This window comes from Drosophila persimilis, unplaced genomic scaffold, assembly GCF_003286085.1.
Source record: "Drosophila persimilis strain 14011-0111.01,24,50 unplaced genomic scaffold, DperRS2 tig00000002-arrow-pilon, whole genome shotgun sequence".
In the NCBI taxonomy this organism is placed as follows: Eukaryota; Metazoa; Arthropoda; class Insecta; order Diptera; family Drosophilidae; genus Drosophila; species Drosophila persimilis.
The window spans coordinates 21,983,282-21,998,597 of record NW_020825289.1 but is presented as its reverse complement, the minus strand read 5'-3'; the positions used below and the strand labels follow the sequence as shown (position 1 = coordinate 21,998,597).

General features: G+C 48.6%; 5 protein-coding genes across 8 annotated transcripts; 1 reads left to right on the top strand and 4 right to left on the bottom strand.

The window, feature by feature from the left end:
- Window positions 1–102: 102 nt before the first annotated feature.
- On the bottom strand, window positions 103–611 carry LOC113565096. The gene is made up of 2 exons (XM_026985662.1): window positions 570–611; window positions 103–499 (listed from the first exon to the last, which is right to left on the bottom strand). Exons 1-2 carry the CDS (start codon window positions 609–611, stop codon window positions 152–154), a joined length of 390 nt encoding a protein of 129 aa, XP_026841463.1. The 3' UTR covers window positions 103–151.
- Window positions 612–655: 44 nt separating this feature from the next.
- On the bottom strand, window positions 656–1,181 carry LOC6601591. Its single transcript, XM_026986252.1, has 2 exons — window positions 1,140–1,181; window positions 656–1,088 (listed from the first exon to the last, which is right to left on the bottom strand). The coding sequence occupies exons 1-2, from the start codon at window positions 1,179–1,181 to the stop codon at window positions 747–749; spliced, it is 384 nt and encodes a 127-aa protein (XP_026842053.1). The 3' UTR covers window positions 656–746.
- A 1,343-nt stretch (window positions 1,182–2,524) lies between these two features.
- LOC6601590 lies at window positions 2,525–3,037 on the bottom strand. Its single transcript, XM_002026575.2, has 2 exons — window positions 2,917–3,037; window positions 2,525–2,860 (listed from the first exon to the last, which is right to left on the bottom strand). The coding sequence occupies exons 1-2, from the start codon at window positions 2,998–3,000 to the stop codon at window positions 2,537–2,539; spliced, it is 408 nt and encodes a 135-aa protein (XP_002026611.2). The 5' UTR covers window positions 3,001–3,037; the 3' UTR covers window positions 2,525–2,536.
- Window positions 3,038–3,605: 568 nt separating this feature from the next.
- On the bottom strand, window positions 3,606–15,142 carry LOC6601587 (kinesin-like protein unc-104). 4 transcript variants are annotated; one of them, XM_026986935.1, is made up of 25 exons: window positions 15,033–15,142; window positions 14,891–14,973; window positions 14,593–14,832; window positions 14,339–14,523; window positions 14,017–14,272; window positions 13,692–13,855; window positions 13,489–13,628; window positions 13,203–13,244; window positions 12,269–12,388; window positions 11,418–12,197; window positions 11,188–11,354; window positions 10,931–11,121; window positions 9,526–9,935; window positions 9,278–9,455; window positions 9,120–9,210; window positions 8,760–9,056; window positions 8,317–8,679; window positions 8,072–8,261; window positions 7,572–7,964; window positions 7,399–7,513; window positions 6,561–6,587; window positions 6,275–6,464; window positions 6,082–6,218; window positions 5,919–6,020; window positions 3,606–5,861 (listed from the first exon to the last, which is right to left on the bottom strand). In XM_026986935.1, exons 1-25 carry the CDS (start codon window positions 15,130–15,132, stop codon window positions 5,765–5,767), a joined length of 5,058 nt encoding a protein of 1,685 aa, XP_026842736.1. In that variant the 5' UTR covers window positions 15,133–15,142; the 3' UTR covers window positions 3,606–5,764. The 4 variants fall into 4 exon arrangements, with proteins under 4 accessions (XP_026842736.1, XP_026842735.1, XP_026842737.1 ...); XM_026986934.1 differs by lacking the exon at window positions 13,203–13,244 and adding an exon at window positions 10,265–10,507; XM_026986936.1 differs by lacking the exon at window positions 6,561–6,587.
- On the top strand, window positions 6,635–7,336 carry LOC6601589. The gene has a single exon (XM_002026574.2). The coding sequence runs from the start codon at window positions 6,706–6,708 to the stop codon at window positions 7,126–7,128; it is 423 nt and encodes a 140-aa protein (XP_002026610.2). The 5' UTR covers window positions 6,635–6,705; the 3' UTR covers window positions 7,129–7,336.
- Window positions 15,143–15,316: the final 174 nt, after the last annotated feature.

Genomic DNA, 15,316 nt, shown 5'->3' with positions numbered 1-15,316 from the left:
CGTGCCCTATTTATAGGCCACAGGATAATTCAATTTGCAGTGCTCGCTGCCTTCTGTAAAAATAAATTTCACGCCTCCAATGAGTCACGTTTACGTCGATTTAGATTTGCTTTTTTCCTTTTAAAATGCAACGTTTTTTATTCTGAATTTCTCAACATAGAGGTGGCTTCACAAACAAATAGGAACATTGCAAGGAGTTCATCTTCTCCAAGTGAGGACCCACGACGCTCGATAGCGTCATGTAGGCATTCATCAGGCAGGGCAGACGCTCGCCCATCAACATTTTATGGACGAACTGGTAGATGATCACCAGAAGCTGCACCCTATTCACTCTGGCAGTGCTGATCTTGGGCAAATAGCCCACGCACTGCAGCAGATCTTTCATCATGGGCATGATCTGGATGGCGAGGCTAGCCGTCAGCTCCAGGCCCGCTTCAACGCAATTCCCCACCTTGATCAGGTTGATCTTCTGCCCTGCGGTTGGTCTGAACTGAAACAGCTAAGAGACGATCCGTCTCGGCTAAATCACATACATATAACAGTATGAATCCCGTAGTCACAACACTTACAAGCAGACAGCCGAGGAGCAGTGAAACCTTCACTCTTTGCATGCCGAGGGTAGTATGAGAGAACTGTGCGGCATTGTCATGGTTTGAGCTGCTTTTATATGAACCTAAGTACTTTTTATATGCTTCACAGTTTCACCAATGTACACGTAATGTACAGGCTGCTCTTTCATTTGTTGTTTATAAATCTTTGGGTATACAGGACGGCGCCACACCCAGGTACATGCATCTATAGGTCTTCAGTCGCACGAAATGCTGTCCCAAGATTTTTTTTATCGAGGTGGCCAAATCGAGAAGGCACGAGGGATTCTGGACGAGCTCTCCCAGAAACCTGGAGGCCACATCCTTGAATGTTCTGGTATCGAGTGCTGCCAAATTTTCCGAAGTCTTGAAGCTGATGCACTCGAACATGGTCTTCACAATGGGCATAGCCTTGCTGGTGAGGTCTGAAGTTGCCTCGAGGAAGATCTGGGAGCAGACGCCAATCTGCTTGAGGCTGTACGACTGGGCATTCGCCAATATCTACAAAAGGAGTCGAGGACTTAAACAGCTCACTATAGAAGTATTTATTACCCAGAAACAGCTCAGGATTAATGCGGGTTTTAAGCACTGCATGCTGGAAATTCATTTAAAGAACTGTCTTACTTTTTTTAACTCTACGGAGTATATGAGACATGCATGAAAACCCATTTTATATGCTGCCATAACAGTCCGCTTCAGCCCGCTAAGGGCAGGCAGCTTTGCGGAACACCAATGTATCTGCACTGATAGCTGGAAACCTGCTCCAATGGGGCTCTAGAATCTGGGCCACCGCATCGGTCATGTTCCACAGGCAGTCGGTGGCCATGGCCACGTGTTGCAGGAAGCTGAATCCCGTTATCATGAGCATCGGTACGTCCATGCTCTCCAGATCAACGCTGTTCGTGAAGTTGGTACACTTTACCAGGTCTTTGATGAGGGGCATGCCACGGTTCGCAATGGCGGAGGCTGCTTCCAGGAAAATCCTCCAGCATATGCCTATTACGCCAAGGTTGTACTCCTGACCCAACAGAAAGGGTACCATAAGCTACCGACACAAAGTGTATCCATCAATCCGAGTATCTGTGGATAGTATGGCTTCTCTCACCAACAGACAGCCAAGGAGCAGAATGTTCTTCATGCTTGCAATTACCCAAGGCACTGTTCTAAAGCGAATGTTGTTTTCTTCACTTATAAAGCTGACTACCCCAATCGATTTCATACGGTTGTTCATTTCATACGCTTTTTTATAGATTTTACGTTATAGATATAACGATAGACGACCCTTCAAGGGTCCCTGTCATATGACAAAACGAGGGGGAACGTTGTGAGTTGCTGCGGACGGCGCAACTCTACATTTATACCCGATACTTAGTCAGTATGGCTCTCCTCCGGCAGACGCCGCTAATATTGAACGACACGACAAAGAGTGCGTGCGAGAGAGACAGAATCTCTCGTCTGAGCGTGACGTCGGGAGCTGCGTAGCCACTGCAAATTGATTTGTTCCTTTTGGCTATAAAAATTATCTGATCTGATCCAGATTCAGCAAGCTGATAGATATGATCATTATCTATGATTCTGCGTTTTTAGTTTTCTCGAATTTGCAATATTGTGGTAACACAGATTTTCGCCCTTTGTGGGGGCGGAAGTGGGCGGGGCAGTTTTGAAATATACTTGTAGCACTGACATATCACAGAAGTCCGGATATAAAACGTCGTTGCTCTAGCTTTTATAGTCTTTGAGCACTAGGCGCTGATAGGGACGGACAGACAGACAGGGCTCAATCGACTCGGCTGTTGATGCTGATCAAGAATATATATACTTTATGGGGTCGGAAACGATTCCTTCTGGACGTTACACACATCCATTTTCACCACAAATCTAATATACCCCAATACTCATTTTGAGTATCGGGTATAAAAAAGCTATGCACGAAAACCTAAAAAACAATCCTAGTCAGTGAGGCACTTTAATGTAGAGAACGTTGTGGCAAACGGAGCGAGCAGATCTCTTGTTTCCTGGATGGTGTTCAACAGGCACATCTGGTTGCCGACGATCTTCTGGATGAACTGATAGGCCAGCATCAGCACCGCCGTAGGATCCAGATCCTTTGTCTTCATGGGCTCAAATTTTGCGCATTTCGCCAGGGATTTGATGGTGGGCACAATCTTCAGACCCACGACTGAGGCTACCTCGACACACAAGTCAAAGCACTTGGCCATCTTATCGATATCCAGTCCTTCAGCAGACACGGTTTTAGTAACGGATCCCAGCAGCTGTAATTTCACATATTTTGAGTTGAAATTCGAAATATTTAGCCTTTATTTTTTACGATCACTGAGCAGGCGAGGCAAATGGCCTGGATGGACTTCATTCTTGTGGTAGTCCTGGTTAACTGAGCAATGCGTTCTACCATTGCCCACAATATATAGAGATTGAGATCAGGGACAGGTCTAAGCGAACAGGCAGTGCCCTGCAATAATACAGAAATAAATAATTCATTCGAACAGATTGAAGATGAATCATCGATAAGCTTTGTTCGGCTTCGAGAAGTGTAATCGCGTAGGAGAGCGTGTCCATATATAAACCAATTGTTTTAGTTAATTCTTAACAATTCGATTTGGATTATATAGAAGACATTATGCAATGCTCAGGAAATGCACATCTTACTGGAATTCCTTTTGGCTTCGGGATATCTTTAAACCCGAAATTAATGCTAAGAGTAAGCCTTTCTCAGATCTCAAATCCCATTCCCTGCACCTCCAATAAGCAAACTGGACGAATACAATGTTTCCTTGACAACTTGCATTATGCATGGCTGGTTGCATAAGACTTTCTGAAACTGTAGAAAGTCTACCACGATGGCGTTCTATATAGAATGCCTCGTGAACTGGCCTAGTCGATCAGGAAGTACCATGTAAATAAATACAGAAATATGTGTGTCAGACTCGATTCGGCTTGTATAACTGTAATCCCCTACAGGTCAATCATATAGTAGAGGCCTCGCAGTACGATAACCAGTTGATAATTTACAGATTTTATTTAAAGCCGTTTTATTTTATATTTCTTTAATAGTGATACGCCCTGGCATATATCGATTGGTTTGATTATACATACATAGCATAGGTTTTTTTCTGGTTTTACTTCCGGTTTCGGACTATCATCAACTACCGATCCGATCCGATCCGATCCGATTCCAAGTTGGCCGACACTTTGCCTGAGCATACCCTTAGCATTTGCTCTGCTTAGGTTACGCTTTGATCTGTTAACTTTCATTCGTTAAGGTGGCCGGCATTCATCTCCTGTCGCGTCTTTCTCCAAATATGTATATCCGATGTACATATAGAGGGGTATATATTTAGATAGATTTTGAAATGTATTTTATGTACTATATATATGCATATATAAGTGGAGCTGTGGCTCGCCAACTCGCATAGCCAGTAGATCGCTTGTGGACCTTTGTGTGTTGCATTGTGTGCCTTTTAATTTGTGGGGCCAAAATATTGTTGGATATTACATAGATATCGTATCGTAACGTATATATGCTCGTACAATGGTTATTGTAATTACAATTCTCTAATATGTTACAATTCGAAATTAATTCAATAGGTTAACAAATGTTACATTTTGCTACAATAAACACAAACTCAAGTTCAAACTCGGCTTAATTTCCAATTCCCAATCGAATACTTGATTGATCCAATCTCCAGCTTAACGAAGGCTTAACGCTCTGTGTCCGAAGGACACAAAGGAAAGCGCTTCCATCGACAACATAGGGAGCTTCCGTACTTGTGATCCGGGCACAAGAGAAGCTCCTATTGTCTGCCATATTAAATATCATCCATTAACCTGACCTAAGCTCGTGCTCTAAACCGAAAGCAGAATACAGAATGCAGAATGCAAGTGACATTTCTTGTATAGCGTGTGAAAAGCAAAGTTTCAGTTTCAGTTTGAGTTTCTTACTGGGAAATGTACAGGTGGCCGTGGCGTACTACTCGTAATTTTATATTTAAATTATGTTTTATCAAAACTACAATTGGTTTTGTTCCATAATTTGTTGCTTGAAGCTTTGCAGGTGGTTCCGAGTGGGAGCATAGAGAAGCGACAAAACTGCTTTGTGGTTGTGTGATTGTGTTTTTTTTTTTGGGGAAAAGCCTTAAAGCGGTCAACACTTGAAAAATGTTATATGGCAACTTTTACAGATATATATATATATATAGCAGGGCCATTCAAGTGATTCATAACTCCTGTGTAAAATAGCTTCATATATATGAATATATCTTTCTATATCTGTGTATATATAGATCTAACAAGTAGTCGTTATGTTAATCGAGATTTCGCAATTCTGCTGAGCTTTTGCCTCGCTTATGCACGCCTATATCCTATATACTGTACGGTCTTTCGCTAACACACACATATTTTTTTGGTATAATATTTATCTGCGGCATTCGATTGCCTTGACTTTTCTTTTTGCTTCGTTTCCTTTAAAGTTTAAACAATACGCGATACAATTATATGCTTGAAAATTTGTGTATACACAGCAAATATATAGGTTTTATACAATAAATCTTTATATATACCTACTATATATATGTATATATAGATGTGTGTCTGTATGTGTGTGTGTTTCTCCATTAAAATGCATTGTAAGCACTGCGCAATAGTCACATAATTGAATCGAAATAATCATATATGTAGTACTCTAACCGATCAACATAATATCACGTGAAAACCGAAATAAATTAACAAATATTTATACAATCGAAACGAACTAAAGCTATGTACAAAAATCTCCAGAAAACACGAAACTCAATCGGATGTGTAAGGGTTTCCAGAAGTAGGGCTATCAGCCTTCGTACGGGATGGGATGGGAGCGTTCTACTGCCTTCTACTACCTTCGGCCGGAGCCAACTAATTACAAAATACAATAATCCGTCGGTTTGCTGCTTCCTCTACTTAATAATTACGTACGCTTTGCATTTGGTTTGCTCTTTGCTTTTGCTTTTGCTCTACAATCTCTACATAAATCTCCTGCTATCCCGATGGAATCCTTTCAGCTTTTAATCGGTGGACAGCTGCTGCCGCCGCCGCCCGATCAATCGGCTGGCCAAGCTCAAGCGCTGTAGCCAGCCATAGCCTGCGTCTCAGTAAACCAAAACGGACTCCATCGTGATCGTATCTCATTTGTTCGCACTGTTCGCGTTCGCGGCACTGCTGGCCTGGATCTGGGAAGCCGTCTGGCTGGCCGGCTCCAAGGTGCGTCGCGCCAGGCGGGATCTGTTCGAGAGATGATAACATTAGAAATGGTTCTTTATTGGGTAACATGGAGCTTACTTGATCTGACCAGCCAGAAGAGGATTGATGGCATAGAGCCAGTCGTGCACTTCCTTGTCGCCGAGTGTCTGCAGCAGATAACCCCGATGCTTAGTCACCACACTGTAAAGAGTGTTCAGTTTAGATCAAAAGTCTCCCTACTCAAATACAGATCATAGCCCACCTGAATGTGTTGGGTATCTTGACCATGGCTGCCTGATCCTCGCTGCACTCCACCTGGGCCGTGGCCAAGTTGAGGACAGCCCGCTCAACGGGGTCCTTCTCCGAGCGATAGATAAACACATAAGGACGACGCACAGTCTGTAATGGAAAGCATTTAGAAGAGACGCATATAGACGCATATACCATTGACTTACCACCCAGCGTTTCTTCCAGCCCGAGCCGCCATGTTCCAGGACATTCAGCAGGCCCTTGCGGGCCACCACAGGGCTGACGCGAATCTCCTCCAGCTCCGGCACGTACAGCCGCAGCGGGAGAGCCGGTTGTGTGGCCGGGGCAGGGGCCTCCCAGCCATTCGGAGCATCGGCCCTATCCGGCGAGCATAGCCTGCGGGAAAGAGGTGTAGCAAATGTGAGCCAAAGGTGGCACTGGGGGGTGGAGAGGATTAGGGGGTTGGGTTCTCTGGATAGAACGGAAAATTACCTGCGTCGAATTACAAATTTGTTGTCTCTAATTTGTGTAAAAGAAAACCAAAGGAAAACAAACAGATGTAAAGATTGGAGGATTGTTTTTGAGTCTCGAGTCATTGAGAAAATAAATTGTGTTTTTTTGTTAGTTTTGCGCTGGAATGAATCGGATGGTTGGGCGATTATATGGAACAACAGCTTTTCGACAGATTGGGTTTCAGTTAGTCACGAAACGCCGAATGATTCGGTTGAGTCTGTTTCTGCTGCTGCCAGCTCTCGTTGTGGTCATGGAAATGAGCGATGTGTTGGTTCATGACGCAATCCCGGACCCGGATCGCGACAAATACATATGGAACCCGTTCCCGGGCTTCTGTGGCCCCAATGCCACCATGGTACGCTGTGGCGGCGTCTGCCCCGAGACCTGCCTTTTCAAATCGCTGTCGTGCCCCACACACTGCGGAGTGCCCTGCCAATGCAAGCCTGGATATGTCTTCGAGGTGTCTCTGCTTCTGTGCATTTTACGTAGTGACTGTTCCCCGCACAACAAGCAGCAAAAAGTAGCCTCTCATCGGGTTTTTCAATAAAAAGGAGACACTGAATAGGTGTCATAAGATCTAGATAGTGACTAACAAAGTCCCGGACTAGGAAAGTATAGTTCATAGACTCTGGGAAGTAAGTGATTCCCAATAAAGAGATGCACAGAGTGTTTCTGTGAGGAGGAAGTGATGTGGTGGATGCTAGTTTATGGTGTGTTGTGCCAATTTTGTATGTTCTAATAAACCAAGAAAGCCAGATGGATGCAGTAGAAGCTCTCTAACTAAGATGAGTGGAGGGATTGTTTGGCGACTACTCACTCCATGGAGTTGCTGGAGATGCAGCTGACGGTCATGTCGGCGCAGCCCTCATCGCTGGGCGAGACATCCGATTGGGTCTGCGTGTCATTAGCCTCGTTCTTGGCATAGCGTCCAGCTGGAAAGGGCCAATCATTAGCCAAGGGATGATGGAAAGCCATAGAAGACCGACTCACCTTGCACAAGCTTCAAACACTTGAGCATGAGATCCTGCTCCCGTTGGTTGTACTCGCGCTCTGGCATGATTTGCTGCGGATCTTTGACCGGCGTCTGTGGCGATTGAGGAATAACCATGTGCACGGGGGAGGTGGCCGCACGGGCAGCCAGATTGCAGACATCCTTCTCCGTTTTGGTGGTCGGATTCGGGTTGGTGTCCATGCCCAGGCGCTCGCGCAACAGCAGCAGGTGCCGCATTCGTCCCACCTCCTCGAGGCGCGTCAGCTTCTCCAGCTCCCACTGATGATCAAATATGAGCGAGTCGCCGCGTGGCCGCCAGCCGTGCAGATTCTCCTCCCCACGCACATATGTGGAGCTGGTGTCCAGCACGCGACGCTGACGACGCTGCACACCTGTGTGGATGGGAGGATTGGGCGTGTCAGAGAGAAATCTGTGTGGCAGCTTCAGCAAGAGCTGGCTAGCGGGATACGACGAGTACAACTACAATGAGAATTGCTACCTGGACTACCTGCTTCGGATGCTCTACGCAGCGACAGCTCGTAGACGCCGGATAGTCGGTTGGCCTCCGGATTGCGGTACTGGCCCGAGAACAGGTGCTTCAAGGAGCGGGGACCGGTGCGAGCGTCGCGCCCATAGATTACCATGCTCAGATCCTTCGTGACGATGGCCGGCCGGGCGCAGTTCTCCAGCTGAAAGAAGGACGCATAAAGCATGACGTATGAGAAGTGTCGCGCTCCGACTGACCTCCAAGTAAGCGCTCAGTGTGATGTAAATGGTCTCGCCGCCCTGTGAGACGCGATTGAGCAGCGCCGAGTTGTGGAGACTTGAGTCCCAGGCGGCCTCGAAGCGGTAGAAGGAGCGATCGTCACCGGGCACGTCCAGCACTTCGCCGGGGAACAGACCCAGCGACAGCACGCACGCATCCTCATCCTGTTCGTCCGAGGACTCCGGAGTGTTGCGTATGCGTCCTACCACCAGCTCGTTGATGTCCTTCCACTTGACCTCAGGTGTGGGCTCGTGCACAATGGTGATGCGAATGCGTCGCTGGATGCCTTGATGCAGCAGGAACAGCCCGCGGCAAGGAAGATCATCGCTGTGCTCCACGACCTGCGTGCGGCGAATTAGTGGGGGGATTAGTAGCTAGTATGACCTCTGGTCTGGTCTGCTCTGGTTGTTCCTCCACTCACCGAAGGCACATACTCTCCGTTGGGTGCCAGCTCGCAAATCTCGAACCACACCAGCACATCGTGCTTGGCCAGCACCGTGGATGAGGGCGGACAGGGCAGGGGTCCAAACTTGGGGCTGCGCACCGGCTGACTGATGGGTATGCTCGGGGGCAGCATTCGCCTAGGCGGTGGCCGCGACACGAAGTCCTGCTTGGCATCCTTGTGCAGGGGATGCGTCTGGTAGTGGCCAAAGATCTTGAACATGATCGGTTGGGTCTTCAAGTACTCGATGAAGGACTTGGTCACAGGCACAGTTATCTACGAAAAGCAACTCCAACTAAGAAAAAGCTCTGATATAGGGAAATCATGGATTTGGCTTACATTCTGAACATGGTAGAAGCCCAGAGGGGCGCCCGATGCCGAGTTCTTGACCGGCTCGGTGGAGAAAGCTTCCTCATGGCGATGCAAGAAGCTGCGGGGTAAGGGGATACAAAGATTCTATTAAAGCAATATCAAAAGGAGATGATCTTTGTACCCACTTGAACTGGCAGAAGATGTCTGCGTACTCGGCCCCAATGCCAGTGGCCTGGAGCACAGTCACGCGGAAGGTGAACTCCTTTCCCACCTGCAGGTGCTCGCCCGGCTCTTCGGCGTTCTCGGGGCAGTCCGAGGCAGAGTTCGAGTCAATGCCGCGTCCCGAGTCCACATCCTCGAGCTCTGCTAAAGGGAAGGGATGGATTTTTAGGCTTAAATAAGGGCGTAGCCTCTTGTAGAGATAGAGACTTACCCTCCAGCTTGCTGTCGTGTCCTCCATTATCGATGTACCGCTGCACGTCGTCCTTCTCGTTAAGGGCTCGATACTTGGGCTTGGCATCGTCCTCGTTGAAGACCAAGCGGGCCGACTGCTTGACCCCATTGTTGAAGTCGATCGACTCCTCATCCAGCACCGGCTGCACGGCGATCCTTAGGTAGCCTCGCACATCCCCACGCTCGTTGACAATGGCCACCTTGTGGACCAGGGGCACGGGATACAGCAGGTTGCTCAGATAGATGAACGAGCGTCCGACCATGCGGAACCAGGGAAAGCGGTCGTAGAACGGATCGCCCCCGGTGAGACTCTCCACGTTGTAGTCCGGCGAGGTGGGACTCATCTCCGCCTCGTTGTGGTACATCTCGCGCATCAGCTCCAGGCGTTGTCTGCAAAAGGCAGAAACGAATCCCCAAAATGAGAACTACTCTCGGGATGGCAAGGACATACGAGTATCAGGCTAACACTTGCATTGGAAAAGGGGGGGTGCAGATAGAGAGAGCATTAGGCGATTGGCCAAGCAATATGGAAAGCCATGCAGTGGCACTTACACAGGCATAAATCTACAACTAAGGATGCGACAATTGCTACAGACTGTACAGAAAACATTTAAGAAAGCTATAGACGGACGGGCAATCCCGATACTCAAAGAGATTACCATTTCGAGTACCGGGTGCAAACAGAAAAAAAAGCAGAAAAACAGATGCTCCAAGCAAACCTAGAAGGTATCAGATTGGCCAATGTCAGACGTGCTGGTGACGCTCTTTCGCTGGCTCTTTTCACGGCTTCGGGGGGCTGTGGATTGGGCTCCACTTGCAGCAGCAGCTGAGTCTGGCCGTGGCCTTGGCAGTGGCCGTCTGGTTGTGGTCCGCTATAGGCCTCGATTCGGGACGTATCGAATAGCATGGATGATGGCGGGCTCTCGACATTGTATATCTGTCGCATCAGTTCGAGGCGATATCTTGGATAAGGTCAAAATGATCCAGGATTTTTGGTTGGGATTTAAAATGGTTTCGGGTTCGTTTTGGATTGGGTTTCGGGTTGGTTTGTAAGAGAACCGAAAAAGTACAAATCAACATTTTTTCAAGGCCTGGGGGCTTGTTATTTTGAGATGACGATGAGGGTTGAGGCGTAAATGGTGGCGGTGATCTTCGCGAGACAATCGTTTGTAAGAAATCATTTGAAAATGTTCTAGAGCACTTTGACAGAAACTTCGAATCCATGAACTACAACCACCATGCACGTACCAGAAATGAAACCAAACCAAACGAAAGGTAAACCAACAAATAAAAAGCCAGCTTCAACTTCGAACGAAAGTGCAGAGAACAAATGAGTGTGAGGAGGAGCAGGAGTGGCAGTGGCTCCTTTGAAGGGACCGGCTTACCGGAGCTTCTCCAGCGACCAGTAGTGGGTGGCTCCATTTTTGGTGTCCGTGACTTCTACGGCCACCAGGGTCTTGGACACGGGCGGGGCTCCGAACTCGTCCTCCTGCTGCAGCGGTGCCACACTCGAGGCCAGCTCGGGTGGCAGGGGGGAGTACAGGGTGTCGGTCAAGAGGGTGAACTGGAATTGCACCTGAAACAACAAAGAGCAAAGGAATTAAAGATAACATTAATCTCTAAAGACAGTTGGGGTACGAACCTTCTTCTTTAGCTCAACGGAAATGGCATTGGCCTCCTTGAGGAATATGGCATTGCCCCAGAGGTCATCGCGCAGCGAGGTGAACTGATGGTAGCGCCACTTGCGGAAGGCCCAGGCCGCCAGCCCAGCCTCGCGGGCTGTCCAGCAGGACTCGTACATGGGATTGTCTATCGATAGAACCGGGATAAAAGCTGAAGTTTAGCCATATAATATGCGTGTGGATCACTCACTGTAGACGTCCTCCTCTTGGTGGAAATCCTCTGGAGAGTAGCTGCTGTACATGGACATGGTCATGGACTGCTCCTCGACCTGCTTCTGCAGAGCATCGATGCGGGCCTCGTAGGTCTTGCGCTGCTCCTCAAACTGCTGGTCGGCCTGCATCTTTTCGCGCTTGTACTGCTCCTCGAGATTGTCTAGCCGCTTCTTCATCTCGGCCTTCAGGTCGATGCCCTGCTTCTCGAGCAGCTCGCACTGGGCAAAGTTCCAGTCGACCTGCGGGGCGTCGGCCTTCTCCACCTCGTTCTCGGCCTCGTTTTCGGTGATCTTCTCGCGCAGCTCGCGTGCCTGCTCCGGATTGGTGAAGCGGAAAACGTGATTCTTGCCCAGGATGACACGCGAGCCGGTCTTCAGCACCTCCGGTTCAACCAGCTGGCGTCCGTTCACAAAGATGATAGCATCCTTGTGGGGCAGCAGGGTCACGGTGCTGTTGCGGTTCTCGAAGGTGCAGTGCTCCTTGAGGATGTGCGACCCCGACAGCTGGATGTCCTGCGGCACATTGGCCTCGTGGGTGCCCAGGCGGGTTAGCCCATCCTTGATGTAGTACAGCAGACACTCGGACAGATTGGGGTCCTCGTTCAAGTTCACCAGATGCGGCGTCTTCTTGGGCGAGAACACACCCACGGTGATGCCATCCTCCTTGACGGCCACCCCCATCTCGGCAAAGACCGCCTCGCGCTGCAGGCGTATCTCCTCGGTGCGCTTCAGCTTCTCCTCCCAGGTTTCATTGAGTTCTGCAGAAGATGGCAGAGAATTGGAGTGATCAGTCTTGCCGTCCTGTGGAATCGTTTGGATGACTACTCACCTGCGATGAGCTTCTCGCTGGCCTGCAGCTGATCCACGGCCATTTCCGTGGTGGAGCCATTGCGATTACGAGACTTCGAGGGCGACTTGATTCCCGTCGTCGACTTGTTCAGCTCATCCTCTGCAAAAATTGGAACGGTAATTAGCTGGGAGGAACCTCTGACTCAGACTTAAGAACGCCACAAGCGCAGTGATAAGCGTGCTATGATAACATTAGAGCGATTTCTTCTCATTTAGAAATCGGCACCAAAATATGGCATACATATAGAAACAGATACATTGGATAAATATTGAAGTTAGATACGGGAAAAAAGCAATTGCCGATTGGGGGAGGATGGCCTAACACTCTGGCATGTCCACGTCTAGCCCTAAAGGACTGCCAGGACTGCAAGGAGTCTGGGCCTGTCACTCTTCTGTTTTCAGGGCAACACAAAGGAAAAGTCCATATAAAATATGAAGGCGAGGAGTCCCATCCCGACCAGCCGAGGAACCTTGCGGAGCTCTGGCCTGGACAGGAGACTCTGCCGCTCAGCAGCTGGTTATTCGTGTGTGTGTGTGTGTGTGTTTGTGTAGAATAAGGCAACTTAAGGAGGACTTGTTGGTGATTATCGTATGGGATATATGTATATGTCCTGAAGCGATTTATTTAGAAGCTTTAGATACGATACAGCAGCACATTACAGACGTAGTACTCATACACATGTTTTTACGATATCTGGCCATGCACAGTGCGTTTCGACACTGTAGGGTACTTTTTGTTGACACTTTCTTAGATTATATTCCTTAGCTATTCTTTGGTTGTCCTTAGGCACGGAAACGCACTGTACATATCCATTTGGATACTTTGGATAACATTTTGCATGTGAAGCCGTTTGGCTTTTGCTTTTTGTTTTTTGTTGGTTTTTTAGCGCTGAGAGATTGTAGGCTCTACTTACTATTCGAATCGCGCTTCTCGCACACCACCTTGCCATCGGGTCCTAAACGAAATAGGTTGGGTTGTTGTTTGGTTTCTAAGTTGGTTTTAGAAGGGTTTAACGACTACGGCTAACTTAGGATTGGATAGCGTTTCTTTGTACATATTCTTGTTGCAAGTGTGGCAAGTATGTAGTAATTTCGGGTTACATGAGAATGTCTGTATATTGTGTGGGTGTGTGTGTTAGGGGCTTATGTTTAGGCCTAGTCGAAGGTATTCTAAGTTAAGGATCTGCTGGGAATGCTTACCTTCCTGCACTTCGATGCCTTCGGCCTTCAGAAGATCGCGCAGCTTCTGTATCTCCTCCTTAAGTTCGCGGATAAGCTTCGCATTGGCATCCTCGTTGACCACAGCCTTGCACACGATCTGCTTGGCCCGATCCGCATACCTATGGGTTTTATTATTGACATCATCACGGGGCTCTACTTATATGGGGATGGGGATTGCTTACCGCAGTGTGCTTAAGGTTTCGTCATAGTTTATGTCCGCCGGTGAGATGGCCGCTATCATGGCCGTCTTCGAGTTTCCTCCCAGATTCTCGCGCAGCAACCAAGTCAGGGCCGAGTCGCGGTAGGGTATAAAGTCGGCCTTCTTGTTGTGTTTCTTCTTGGATGCCTGCAACGGGATTCAGGTGTCAAATGGGGGCTTGGGATCTACCAAATCTGGATGACTTACAGACTGGGAAGCCACAAGGCAGCGATTAATGGAGAGAGCAAGGAATAAAGCATTCGTTTTTGTCAGGAAAATATACTAGATCTTAGATCCTAGAAACTTACGACTTCCGCCAGAGCGGAGATGACTTTTCCCAGGGTGGTCAGGGATTTGTTGATGTTGGCTCCCTCCTTCAAGCGGGTGCCCTTCGCACCAGTCGAATCGGCTCGCTCGGAGCCGGCCAGATCCACCAGGCTGATCTTGGAGACCTTCTCGGTGGTCAGGTCGGTCATCGTGTCGTGGCGACGCTGTGTAAAGAAGATGGTGAATACGGCATGGGAGCGAGAGCTCGTCTCGTTCATGTTGGTGGCGGCCACAGTTCTAAAGATCGGTAAAGAGAGGGTATATAGGGGGAAATCACAGCAGAACTCATCCACAGATACATACCGTGCCTTGTTGCCCTCATCGATGAGGTCGTGTATGTCCTGGTAGTCGGTGACTGCCAGCTTGGACAGGTCCTCGACATAAGGACCCAGCAATGGATGCTCGCGCACCCGCAAATTACCCTTGTTCTTGGGATTCAGCAGATCCCGCACCCGCTCGCAATAGATCTCCATGTAAGAGACCTCAACCTAAGATTTCGATTGTTGTATTACTGCTATACTATCCTATGGACACTTCTCGATGGATTCTCGACTTACTGAATACTTGAGCTCATCGGTTTCGGTATCGTGTATGCGAGTGAAGAGATCCTGGCAAATCATGGGAATGATGCCCTCCTGCTGCTCCTCCTGCCTGCCCATCATGGTGTAGGACTTGCCGGCACCGGTCTGGCCGTAGGCAAAGATGCACACGTTGTAGCCATCGAAGGAGTGCTGCAGCATCTCCTCGCCAATGTCCTTGTAGACCATCGTTTGTGTGGAGAAGTCCGAATCGCGTGGCTGCAAATGGAAACGAGGGAGGATTATATATGGCTCTCCTGTCCGGACATCGACTTACATCATGGGACCAATAGGAGTAATCAAAGTTGAAGCGCTTCACCGCCTCACTAGTGTTGGGCGGCACCTTCGGATTGGTTATGGCTGCAGAAGAATCACAAGGATGAGAGTCTGTGGTGGTGTGTCTGTTGTGTGGGTCTTACCCGTGGTGGCCCCGGTCATCTCGATGATGCATTTCGACTCCCTGCCTATTTCGCGCGAGTTGAAGGGGCGCACTCGCACCGCCACCTTAACCGACGACATCTTTGGCTCTGTGTCTCGCTGGAGTGTCTCGTGTCCTGGTTTCTGCGGTTAACTGGAGTGGAAGGGTACGAAATACGATATTATAAACCACATACAAGTCCCAGGAGGGCCCAAGCCCCGACCTCGCCCCCGTATGTGGAGTGCTAGTGTTTTATAATTGCCTCAACTGTGTGTAGTGGATAGT